Below are 12821 nucleotides of genomic sequence, written 5' to 3'. Positions count from 1 at the left end.
CATCGTTCTTGAGCACGGTGAGCACCCCAAGACCCTAGCACCCCCTCCTAGATAGCGTGTAGGCGTCCCCATGCTCTCTCTTAGCTAGATGTCGCGTGCCGCCGTGTAGTTGTCGTCGCCGGCGTGTCCTTGCCCTATGTCACCACCGACCATCGTGCCGCGTCGCCGAGGGGTCCAGTGGCCCCTTTTTCTTGCAGGTTGGCACCTCCCAGTGCAGGGGAGGTGTGTCCAGTTGCGCCGCGCCGCTGTCTCCTCTCCGATTGTGATTTGGCACCGTTCTCGCCGCCGGTCGCCGTCGGCAGGCGCCCAGCCGAGTCCGCCGTAGCGCGTAGTAGGTCGGCATGCATTCGTCTTCGTGGAGCCCCAGCCGGAACACTTCTCTGGCGAGCCTTCCAATGCGCGCCGCTGTCAATTTCTCGCTGCCGGCCGATTCTCCCCTCTCCTCTGCCGCTTGCCTAGTGCCAGCGTGCGCGCACGCATTTAGCGTGGCCTCGGGCCGTGGCTTGGCCTGGCTGATTGGGCCATGGCTCGGCCCAACGGCTAGCTGTCCTACCAGGTCAGCCCGGCTGCCAAAGGCCATGTGGCTGTGGGCAAGCCCAGCTTTTTAGCCCATTAACCACCAGCCCAAGACACAAGTGGGCTAGCACTGTGCGGCCTAGTACTGTGTATACCAAGCCCATCCAGGCCCATTTAGGTTTGGATCCAGCCCATCTAGGCCCATTTAGGTTCGGATCCAGCCCATCCAGGCCCATTTAGGTCTGGTTCCAGCTCATCCAAGTCCATTCGGCCCAAACCCGTACGGTTCATGTGGGTCCCACCATTAACTGTTCATGTGGTGCCAGATTACTGTTCAGTGGGCCCCACCTGTGAACAGTGTCATTTATTAATTTTCCGATTTAAATTCTGATTAAATCTTCTGGGAGTCATAACTCCTCCGTTCTGGCTCTGATTTCGACGATTCTTTCACTGAGATTCATCTAAAATTGAGATCTACTCGTCTGTCACATTATGGTATCCATTAGAGCTCATTTAGTTTTCCATTTGGTGTTAATTAATTTTTCTTTAGTATCGTCGTTATTGATCGAAGTCGCGATTTCAGGGCAACCAGAGTTCTACGAGTGCTACGTAGGAAGCATTAGGAGCGAGGAGGATCCCGATTACAATCAAGACTTCATAGAAAATTTCAGAGAAGGCAAGTCCTATGTCCTTGATCACATTGAACTTATGTTTTTAAATAATATACATGATCAACTAAAACCAAACTTATTATCGCATGTGCTATGTATTACGTTTTTACAAACTACTTGCAATAGTTAATCCTATCAAACACATGCCATGTCTTGAATATTATCATCCAGAATACATATCACCTTAGAATTACCTATCGTTATCTATATTAACGTCGAACGACACATTGATTTCTAGCATGCTTAGGATTGAATACGTCTCCTCGGAGATATCGCTTTTAAAACACCTCTCATCGGAGACAAGATTTTGTTGTTATCAATGACAATTCATATACCATGAATCCTTGATGGTTGTGAAATCCTTGATGTCGTGTGGGATACGGAGGGTGATGTGTAAAAATAGGTGAAAATTGTTTTGGCGCGGGCAGATAGAGTGGTCCTCCAGGGAGGATGCTCTTGGGGGCTTGAGTTACATGATGGTATTCATTGCCCATGAAGATGCCTAGCTCGATCGCTTAAGGACCGAGTCTTACGTCGTCATACTTAGCCATCCCCGTGCAACCATGCGTTCTGTATGGGCATGACTTGACTTTCTTTCACTGGATTGAGTTGGGCATCATACCAGGAGGCTGAGAGCGACGAGCAGCCAATGGTCCATCTGTCCCGCTGTTTGGAGGTTTTAGGGACCGGCTTAGGCTTAAAAATGGTTGCTGGCCTTCGAAACATGCAGCTCTAGGACTTGGCATGTCTCGTGGAAAAGCCCGGCAGGAAAGGTGTTGGGAGAGTTTTGGTATGATTCGCTCCTCCACTTGCAACGGTTGGAGGCTGAACATATCGTGTGGGTAAAGCTGTACAACTGCTATAGAGTGTAAATCTATTCGAATAGCCGTGTCCACAGTCATGGACGTGTGAAGGCATGGTCACGCTTGAATAGACTTTGGGTGCATGAGTCTTGATGAGTGAGTGTGTGGACTAGATGTCCGTGTGATGAGGTTATTGGCTCACTCCGTCAGAAGCTGTGTGGTACTAGAGGTACACCAGATGTGATAAAAGGGACTGCGGAGTGAGGTCTAGCCCCTCCCAAGACCGAGAAACCCCAGATACAGCTCGTTGCAAATTTTTGAACTAGTTAAAATGTTTTGAAGTCGATCATAGTTGATACAATTGGTAATCTGCATAAACTGCTTTATGCTTAAATCTAAACCGTAAAGCTTATCCTTGAATAAACCCTTTATGCATCTATCAACACCTTGAAGTAGTATAGAGCTTGCTGAGTACCTTCCGTACTCACTCTTACTGTCATTCAGATGAAGAACTCAATGCCGACTTCGCCGGAGGTGAAGCTGGGGATGAAGAATAGTCTCTGAAGTCGCGTTCGCACCCTCGCTGCTTGTGGCTTGAGCTTTTGTTTCCGTTATGTGTTTTGATGGCCGCTAGGCCAGGCTTGTAATATTCGGTATGGATTGTAAGCCTTTTGTACCCAGAACTTTACTATTTACATACGAAGTTTGACTGTGATACTATAACTGTTATATTGTGCGTAACAGCTACGTAATCCAGGGACTGATACAGGAGGCACAGGAGATCCTGGTAATGGGGGTCTTACAAAGATGATGTTGACGGTCGAAGGGGCATTGGCTGCGTCGTCGCTCTGTTTTCAGTTCGCGACGGAGGACTCACCAGAGGCTCGTTGGAATAGGATTCCCGACGACCATGGGCAACGATGAGGGCAACAAGAGGATGTTGGCGACATGAGGAACTCATTTTGTGAGAGAGTAGGGTAGGGGAGGGGTGGAGGTATGGTGGCGGTGAGCCCCCATGGCTTTGGCCTACCGAGCTTGCGGAGAGCTTGGTAGGGGGCGAGGAGAGGAATAGAGGTGCGGGAGTAGGTGGTGGGGTGACAGGGGGCTCTGGGCGGCACTGTGGCAGCGGAGTTTGGTTGACGAGAGATATCGATAGGAGGAGCACTCAGTAGCAGGAAAGATAGAGAGGGGTGAGAGAGAGAAAGGGGAGGGAGACAACCAACCTGAGCATCTATGGTCACAAATGACGGTGGTCAGATCCTCCTCCACCATCGCCGTTGAGGATGCCTTAGTTCCATCCACAAACAACTATGGGAGAGGGAGGATCGTTGGAGGCAGCTGCGCAGATGGTCGGTGGAGGCGGCTAGGGGGAGCAGTGATGGGCGTGCGGACGGAGGGCACGAACGTCCGATTAGGCGAATGAACGAGCGATCGGATGGACGGATAACAGAGGAATCGGCAGATAAAACTGGCAGACGGAACATGCCTTAGGCTTTTTTAACTAGGGAGATTTCTGGGATTATTCCTGATTCTAAAAATCTCGGAAATCCTTTTTTTTCTTTCCCACTCCTATTTCTATGTTGGGCCGAAATCTTGTACCAGCCTAGCTCTATTCATCTGGCCCACTACTATTTTAATAAGGCGGCCGATGTTCTTAGTCATCTGTTTTTTTATGCGCGAGGCCGCAATTAATTTTTCTGGCCAGACTCGCTCAGCCTGTTTGTGCCCTCGCTCGGTCCGCATCACCAAACCAGCAAGTGTTTCTCAAAGATCGGGATATCAATAGTCATATCAAATCTTTTCCCTTAAATGCTTGAATTTGAAATTTAAATATTTCAGACACAAATGTTCACATTCCAATTACTGAAACCCAGAACGCCCCGCCCTCCATTTGTTTGAATTTGGATCAGCTAATATTATCCAACAATACATATAATTCCTTGATTTGGATATGATTATATTTTTACCCACTACTATATTATTATGCTAAACCCACTATATACCAAAACATGTGTTGCAAGTGTATGATTACTAGTTAAGCCGGAAGTCTTAGGCTCCCAAATCAGGAGTATTGTAATGCAACATTATATTTGGCAAGCCTAGCATGCTAACCAACCCTTAGCCGAAGCCTATTATTAGCAAAATCTACGCGTTCATAAATTTAAATGTTGGGCTCATGGACTCATCACTCATGTTGATACCTTTCGTGGTATCATCATTGATTATTATTATTATTTTATATATTTTAATACACATAATATCTTTAAATTAAAGTATTTAATATCAACTATATTCTACTCGTGAGCCAGACTGAGCTAACTCGTGGTGGCAGGTGGATCTAAGAGACTGAGAAGGGTCTCAACTCTCAACTCAGGGCTCGGAGAGAGGATTATGGATTGGAGTTGAATGGCTGCGTTAGACCCATCTGATATATCAGGGACAATACACGGGTACGGATATATCTGATTTATATTCATATTCGTATACATGTTAGATAGTGATTTTCGGCCATAAATATATCCATGGTACCAAATTTGCACCCCATTAGGGTATGTACAGGGTGTAAACGGGTTATAGGTTAAATTGTGATCTCTGTCAAGTTCGTTAGCCATAAGGGCACGTGCAGTAGTACAAACAATTATAGTTTGTAATACGATTCTATATCATATATACATAATATAATAGAAAAGCTATGGTGTAAATTAGCTAATCTAAATAACATTCAATTATTAAATGACACGTGAAATTATAAGATAATAAATAACAGACAATATCCATACAACAGAGACAATACTGTTTTAAAAATATTTATCTAATATTTAGGTCATCTATTAATTAATAGATAATATCTTTCGTCACCTTATTTTTTTTTCACGTCAGTTAAAATCTAGATGCCTTAAGACTGAAGTTACCTCATTGTACACGCCCTAACGAGCCCGTCGCTAGTCGCGTCATTGATCTGAACCGTCGGTTCATCCTCTAAGAGACGACGGCGAGGCGAGAGACTACCCCTCTGTTTCTGCGTGCCCGGCGGCGAGCGGAGCGCGGCGGGCGCTGAGATTGACGGCGCGGCAATGCAAAACCCTCGCCCCTCCTACGCGCACCACCAGCTGCAGCAGCACCTCTCCTCCCTCCTCTCCACCGCCTCCGGCGAGCCGCCGCACCCCTCCGACGACGCATCCCGCGCCGCTGCCCTCTCCAACCTCCGCCTCTCCTTCCTCCACCTGCCCAACCGCCCCCTCCTCCCCTCCCTCGCCCCTTTCGTCGCCCCGCCCCTCTCCGTCCTCCTCGCCGACGATGCGTAAGCTTACCCTCCTCTCCTCCTCGTCGCTTTTCCGCCTCTTCGCCTCTCCCCCTTCACGCATCTGGGACGAATAACTTGACTCACCCAGCTCGTGCTTGATGGTTTCCTGTGCAGGTCCTATGCCGTGCGGCGCGCGGCGGTGTCAGCGTACGCGGCGCTCTGCGCCGTGCTGTGTTCGCACGAGGCACCGGGGGGACTGCCGGACGGGTTCGTCGCTTGGGCGCTGCCGCTCCTGGTGGACCCCGCCTCCGCGGCGCTCGTCGCCGAGGGGCTTCGGGAGCTCCTGGCCACCGGGGACGTGGCCGCGGTCGAGCGGTTCGTGCCGCCACTCCTCGCCGCCTGCCGCGACGTGCTTGAAGATGAGCGGACGTCCCTGGCCGTGCTCCGGTGCCTGCTCGGCCTGCTCATGCTGGTTGCCTCCAAGTTCCCTCACTGCTTCCGGCCGCAGTTTGTTGATATCATGGACCTGCTTCTTGGGTGGGCATTTGTGCCGGACCTTGCTGACGCCGATCGCAGCATGATCATGGATAGCTTCACGCAATTCCAGTGGCATTGGCTTGGGAACCTGCAGTTCTCGCTTGGATTGCTTCCCAAGTTCTTGGCTGATATGGAGGTGCTTGTGAATGACCCCAACCTTGAAGCCAGCCACAATTCTGGGCGGCTTCGTCCCCTGTTTGCTTGCTTCTCTACGGTTCTGCAGATCATGGCATCTGGTGTGTCTGAGAGAAATAATCTAAGGGAACTTGTAGCAAGGCCACTGGAGGGGTTGGCTCCTCAGCTTTTAAGGTGCACATCAGTGATAGCCTCCAAGCTTGGCTGGTCTGAGAGGATGGAAGAAGCATACAGATGCTTGGTCTTGCTCGCAGAGATTCTGCAGGAAAGGTTTGCTGAATTCTATGTTATGTTTGTGGATGTGTTGGCCCAGAGCTTGAAAGTAGCCTCACCAGCGCAATTGGTGGCAGCACTTAAGACTAACCTGCAAGTACTGTCACATCAAAATTTAGGGCTCCGTGCATCTGCTGTGGGAGCTTTGCTTGATTTCAGCTCAATTTTATCTAGGTTGCGTCTTCATCCAAACCACACCGTGGTCGCAAACTCAGCAGCCACTTACCTTTTTTGCCTGCAGCATGGATTGGAAGATGTAGTTGACCAAGCAATCGCATCATTTATGAAAGAGATGGAGCTGATAAAATCTTTGCTTGAGGAAGGGCAAGTAAGTTATCCTGATATCCGGAGTCTCTCCTTAGAGTGCAACAATGAAACACAAGGCAATTCAAACTCAGGTGCACACTCTTGGGCGTGGTATTCAGAGGATCAGTTGTTTTCCTTAATGAAATTTGATTTGAAGATTCTTCTGGCCACGATTTCACTTGATACAAAAAAGAGAAATGAGCGAGCAACTAGGTTGGCATCATTTGTCTCAGAGAAGCTTGACCCATTTGGCACTCCTTTCCATAATTTCCTTGAGATGCAGTTTCAGATTTTCTCTACACTACACAAACTGAGCAACGTGGAACTCTCAAGTAATATCCCAAGATCTGAAGCATTTGAAAGTGGCTCTGGTGGTAGTAAATCTGGTGGTAGTAAAGCTCAGCTGATTATTGCAGAAAAGAAGTTTTCTTGTGAATGTCAAAAGAAGTTTGTGCATAAATATGGAAAATACATAGTTCAGGGCCTCAACACATCATCATCCATGACATTGAAATTAGAGGCTCTAGATTGGATAGATTCATTTGAAAATTTGGTTCGTGGCACAGAGAGGGATGTGGATAAGGCCAGTTTCTCTTACGAGGCATTTGGGGATGCTGCTCTTTCGAATGTTATCATTTTCTCTATCTTGGATTGCGCATATGATAGGGAGCCTAAAGTGAGATGCCATGTTGCATTATCCTTGGAGTTGTTATTACTGGGTAGGCTCATCAGTCCTTTGAATTTCTCAGTTGTTGCTCAGGTTCTTCTTGACAAGCTTAGCGATCCAGATAGTACTGTAAAGAACGCATTCCTAAGGTTATTTTCAATTGCTTTGCCCATTGTAACATATGCATTTGGCTTGCTTGCGGACAAACATAGTTATCAGAATTCCTCAGATACTGCTAACATAAGCAACCATTGCATGAGCTGGAGGCACGTGCTTGCTGTGAAGCAACAGCCTAGGAAACTCCACTGGCAGCAGCTTGTTTCTATTTTGAGTTACCTTTCTCTCAGATTGAAGTTACCTCTTTCTTCTTGGGTACAACGGTTGGTCTTTAGTTACCGTGGCAAGAAAGATACACTTTCTGGTCAAACTGATATCTCTGGAGATGCTGATGGGAATGAATTCTCCAAAGGCTCTGGAATGGACAGAACTACTATTGATAGGATATACTCAGTGAATAATCTTGCTGCAGTTTGGTGGGGAATCCATGAAGCTGCCCGGCACTGCATAAACCTTCGGCTTCGAACTCATCTTGGTGGTCCCACACAGACATTTGCAGCTCTAGAACGCATGCTTTTGGATGTAACAAATGTATTAACACCGGAAGCTAAGGAAGGTGAAGGCAGGTATATAGGGCCATCTGACATATGCTTATTGCCTATGCGCCTGCTATTGGATTTTGTTGAGGCATTGAAGAAATATGCTTATAATGCATATGAAGGTTCCTTTGTTCTATCACCCCCTCCAAAAGCAAGTTCCGTGTTTTTCCGTGCAAACAAACGAGTTTGTGAAGAGTGGTTTTCTCGAATTTGTGATCCAATGTTGAATGCAGGACTAGCTATGCATTGCAGTGATGCAGTCGTTCACTACTGTTCATTGCGTCTGGTAGATCTCAGAAACCTGGCTGCATCATCCCTCAGGGGCAACAGTCACATGGGAGGGGCTACTGAAAGTCATCTTGCTTTTAGAGAGAGGTTAGAAGCAGATGTTCTGAAGGTCCTCCGGCATGCTTCCTTGGCGCTGTGCAGGTGTCATGAAACAGACGCCTTAGTTGGACTTCAAAAATGGGCTGTGTCAACATTCTACACTTATTTTGAGCAAGACAATCAACTAATACGGGGTGTATCTGATAGCGACAAGCACTTTTCCTGGATGTCAGGCCTGATTTATCAATCTCAGGGGCAGTATGAAAAAGCTGCTGCACATTATTCCCATCTACTGCAGTCGGAGGAAGCCCTTACCTCCATGGAATCTGGTGGCATTCAGTACATCATAGAGCGTGTTATTGAATGCTACACATCCCTATCTGATTGGAAATGCTTAGAGAACTGGCTTGCAGAGTTACAAGTGCTCCGTGCTGTACATGCTGGCAAACCTTATTCAGGTGCTCTAACAAGTGCTGGCAATGAACTTAATGCTATCCATGCGATGGCATGCTTTGATGAGGGGGACTTTCACTCAGCTTGGGGTTATCTTGACTTGACTCCGAAAAGCAGCAGTGAGCTCACCCTTGATCCCAAGGTCGCACTTGAGAGAAGTGAACTTATGCTCTTGCGTGCAATGCTTCAATCTAATAGCAAGTCAGACGGGGTGCGGGAGGAGCTAGATAAATCTAAATTGATGTTGGATGAAGCACTCTCTGTTGTCCCACTCAATGGATTGACTGAAGCTGCCTCTTGCGCTGGCCAGCTTCATTGCATCTTCGCATTTGAAGAAGCTTCTGGGCTGATCTGCCGAAATGGGCCTAATCAATCACGATCCATGATGGATTCTTTATTAAAAGTATTGCATGATCCCGTCGATAGGATACATCAAGATTGCAGCATGTGGCTTAAGGTCTTCAAAGTGTACCGTAATACACAGCCATCTTCTTTATCCACACTTCTTCTTTGTCAGAAGCTTGCTAGTCTTGCTAGAAAGCAGAGTAACTTTATGTTGGCTACCCGCTTAAACCATTACCTCATAAATCATCCTTTGAATTCGTCTGATGAGATGGACAAGGAAATACTTGAATTGAACATTAAGTATGAAGGTGCCTTGCTGAAGCATGAAGAAGGAAATAATGAAGAGGCTTTATCTGATCTATGGTCACTGGTTCGTTCTAGCTTTCTGTCTACAGTTAGTAGTTCATCTGGCATTGACACTTCACTTTCACTGATTGCTAAGGCTTGTTTGAAACTCTCAACCTGGATGGACCAAGAGAACTCAATTCCTATCTTAAATATTATCATTCCAAAGGTAATAAAAGATTTTAGTGATTCGGATGGCTTTCAAAATGGGGAAGAAAAACCTTTGTCTGGTGATAGTGTGTCAGTTTCGACTTCAAATTGTCATGCACTTGCACAACAAATCATAGGCACTGCTCGGAAGATATCCTGTCAACTTTGTCCCAGTATGGGTAAGGCTTGGCTTGCTTATGCATCCTGGTGCTTTGCTCATGCCAATTACTCTCTGTCTGGAACTGATTCAAACTTGCAGAATTCACTGTCCCCTGTTCTTCAATCTGAACTTTCCCCAGATAGATATCACTTGACAGATAACGAGAAGTCTGAGGTGGAGGAAATAATTAGAAGTATCTATGCTGATGAACATGCAAATCATGTAGGTCATGATTATCCAGCGACAGCAGGATGTTACGATTCTGCACCGGAGTACCCCATAACTTCACTAATTGAACAGACAGTTCGTCTGATAGAAACTGCAGCTGGAGCACCAGGCTCTGAGTCCTGTGAAGGTGAAGACCCCTGTGCAGTGCTAAAATCAGAGCTTACTGTTCTTCTTTGTAAATGTGATTCTGCAAAGGACATTACGCCTTTGATTGACAAGCTCATTGAAATTTGGTGGCTTTTAAGGCAAAGGAGGGTATCACTCTTTGGGCACGCCGCACATGCTTATTTTCAGTACCTATCTCATTCATCAACTGAGCTTCAACCTTCATATCACTGTGATTCTTTGAAAGGGAAAACAAGGAGCTACACTCTGCGGGCATTGCTGTATCTCCTCCACATAATGTTGAACTATGGGGTGGAACTGAAGGAAACACTCGAAAGTGGGCTTTCAACAGTTCCTTTATTGCCATGGCAGGTATGTTGTGATAGTGACCTATATTCTATAATTACGAGTGTATGATAAAAATTACTATATAATTATATGCTTTGGAAATATGCAGGAGATTATACCACAACTTTTTGCTCGCTTGAGTTCCCACCCAGAGAAGATAGTAAGGCAACTGTTGGAGAGCATTTTGACGAAGTTAGGAAAACTCTCTCCTTGTTCTATTGTATATCCTACATTGGTTGATATCAATGCTTGTGAAGGAGAACCCTCTGAGGAGCTTCAGCGCATATCAGACTTTCTGGTATTTTAGCTAATACATCAGAGTATGGATATCTGCTTTAGACTATGAATGGTATATATATTTTATGTTTCGAACCTTTCTGTTTTCCATAGGTTAAGCTATACCCCGATTTAATTAAGGATGTTAAGCTTGCAATTGAGGAGCTAGGAATGATTACTGTTCTTTGGGAGGAACAATGGCTGAGCACTTTACAAGATCTCCATTCAGGTAAGCCTCCCCTCCCCTCTTACTGTCCTGTGGAATCAGTTGCAGGAGGCAGGCTTTGATTGAAGACATATATGCCCACTTAGGACTCAGCCTAAGGTCCAGCTTGACATTGCTGTTCTTTACAGCATAACTAGCTGAGTGCCTGTGCGTTGCTACGAAAACACAAGATTTGCCCTCAACATAAGCATGCCCATTGGCATTGCTTATGTATGATGAGAGTTTGACTGACAAATTCTGATTAGTGATAACAAGTCACAAATGAAAATATCTTGTTGGTCTATATACAACTCATTAAAATTGGATTTGCTTTGAAAATTAACTATCGAAAAAGGGAAATTAACTTATTGGTCACTGCATATATGAAGATCAGTAGCTGAGACTAAATTAAATTCGATAAAGTTGCAAAGCGAGTTTATTAAATTCGATAAAGTTGCAAAGCGAGTTAAAACTTTTGATGAGAATGTTGCATGGAAAATGAAGCAACCATCCCTTTTAGTAGACAAAATGTCAAAGCCGGAAGTCATTAATAAACAACAAACCGATGTAACCTAGGTACAGATCTACTTACATTTCACCCAACATGTGCGATGCGGTGACATGCATATAAGAGAAAATGACTGGCAGGCTTAGCTTCCATAAATTAACTTATGTAAATAAGAATCAAATATAGTACTGGAAATCTGAATATAAAAAGATGGAATATAGAGATCACCTTTCTTTTTACCTTCTGAATGTACTTAATTTTATATACCAACAATGAAACATTTATAAGATGCAATTACTTTCAGCTGACTTCACCATGTATATACAGAATCTATGAAGAGCTATTCCATGTTGCTGAATGAATATTTAAATACCATACACAGCTATAGAGACAAATTGCTTATACATGTATGTACTTCCAAAACATCTGGATCCAGTTATAGAAACGTGCTTCACAAATTATTAGTCCAGCCCACAATCTTGCACAAAAATCCTACATCATGTATAGAAAAACAAAAAATGTCAAGCGTCAATGGAAGCACTCAAAACATGTCCGGGCTCAGGAACAACACATTTGCAGAGTTGAGCAACACAAGTTTACCATTTATCCCAACATACATGTTGCTTTGCATCTTCTGATTTAATTCACCGAGCCGGCAGAGAGGGAACTAGAGGGTAAGATTGACACACATGGAACATAGGTCTGGTAAAGTATTTTGATAATCGGACGCTGGTGTCATTCTATACAACTGCACAAAAAGTATAAGTTGAAATGACAACGGGAAAATGTGCATGGAACATATGTGAAACGGAGGCTAGACTTAATGTCAATTTGTTGTTCGATCTCGCCATTTGCACGAGATGTACCCAAACAGCACGCAACAACAGGAGTTAAAATCAGCACGAAATGGAGGACCGGGAGGTGGGTGCCGCCCACAGTGGAGCATGGATAGATAAATATACATATATATTTTACTGTGTGATAAAAGAGAAAAACAGTAAGTTATACAACAGAGCATGGTAAACAAAACATACCATCTTATTCTACAAAATAATAGTCAATGCAGGTAAATGAAGGTTGCAAATTGCAATGAAGACCCACTGACCCAACTCAAAATAAACTCAAATCACAAATCATATTCCATAACACTTTGTGGACTATAATATTTCAAACTAAAATCTTATGTCTGTAAACTCTTTTTGTTTATCAACAAACTTCAAGGTCAAAGGAAAACTAAAGAATCTTTTGGCGCATTTTCGTAGTCTTAGCTGCATATACAGTCAAAGTACTGTAAGAAACTCACGCAGAAAATGGCATTTCATAATATTGTATAATGTCCTAACTCTATTTCAAAAAGTAACATGCAATAATCTCTTAATTGCTTCAATAGATCTGTAGAAAGGATGAAACCAACATCAGTGCCTTTACAATACCCAAAAGCCTGATATACTCACAGTAGTCAGGTCCCTTGTTTCTCTTCCTGCAATCTGATGCATCATCAGGGGTTCTTCCTCCACTCTTGCAAGTCCTCTCTATTTGTTATAACCATACCAACAAGAAAAA

At 44.8% G+C, this 12821-nt stretch overlaps 1 protein-coding gene across 9 annotated transcripts in view; it reads left to right on the top strand.

The window, feature by feature from the left end:
- The first annotated feature begins 4935 nt into the window (after positions 1 to 4935).
- LOC133915487 (uncharacterized) overlaps positions 4936 to 12821 on the top strand; it is a 34476-nt gene continuing 26590 nt past the window's right edge. For all 9 annotated transcript variants that reach the window (XR_009909332.1, XR_009909331.1, XR_009909333.1 and 6 more), the window contains exons 1-4: positions 4936 to 5291; positions 5409 to 10293; positions 10379 to 10567; positions 10660 to 10774. Coding sequence is in view for 2 of the 9 variants with exons in the window: in XM_062358668.1 (XP_062214652.1) it covers positions 5065 to 5291; positions 5409 to 10293; positions 10379 to 10567; positions 10660 to 10774 (5416 nt within the window). In the remaining 7 variants the exon portion in view is untranslated. The remainder of the gene's footprint in view (positions 5292 to 5408; positions 10294 to 10378; positions 10568 to 10659; positions 10775 to 12821) is intronic.

This window comes from Phragmites australis, chromosome 4, assembly GCF_958298935.1.
Source record: "Phragmites australis chromosome 4, lpPhrAust1.1, whole genome shotgun sequence".
In the NCBI taxonomy this organism is placed as follows: domain Eukaryota; kingdom Viridiplantae; phylum Streptophyta; class Magnoliopsida; order Poales; family Poaceae; genus Phragmites; species Phragmites australis.
Note: the sequence above shows the minus strand (reverse complement) of the source record. Positions and strands in the feature narration are given on the sequence as shown.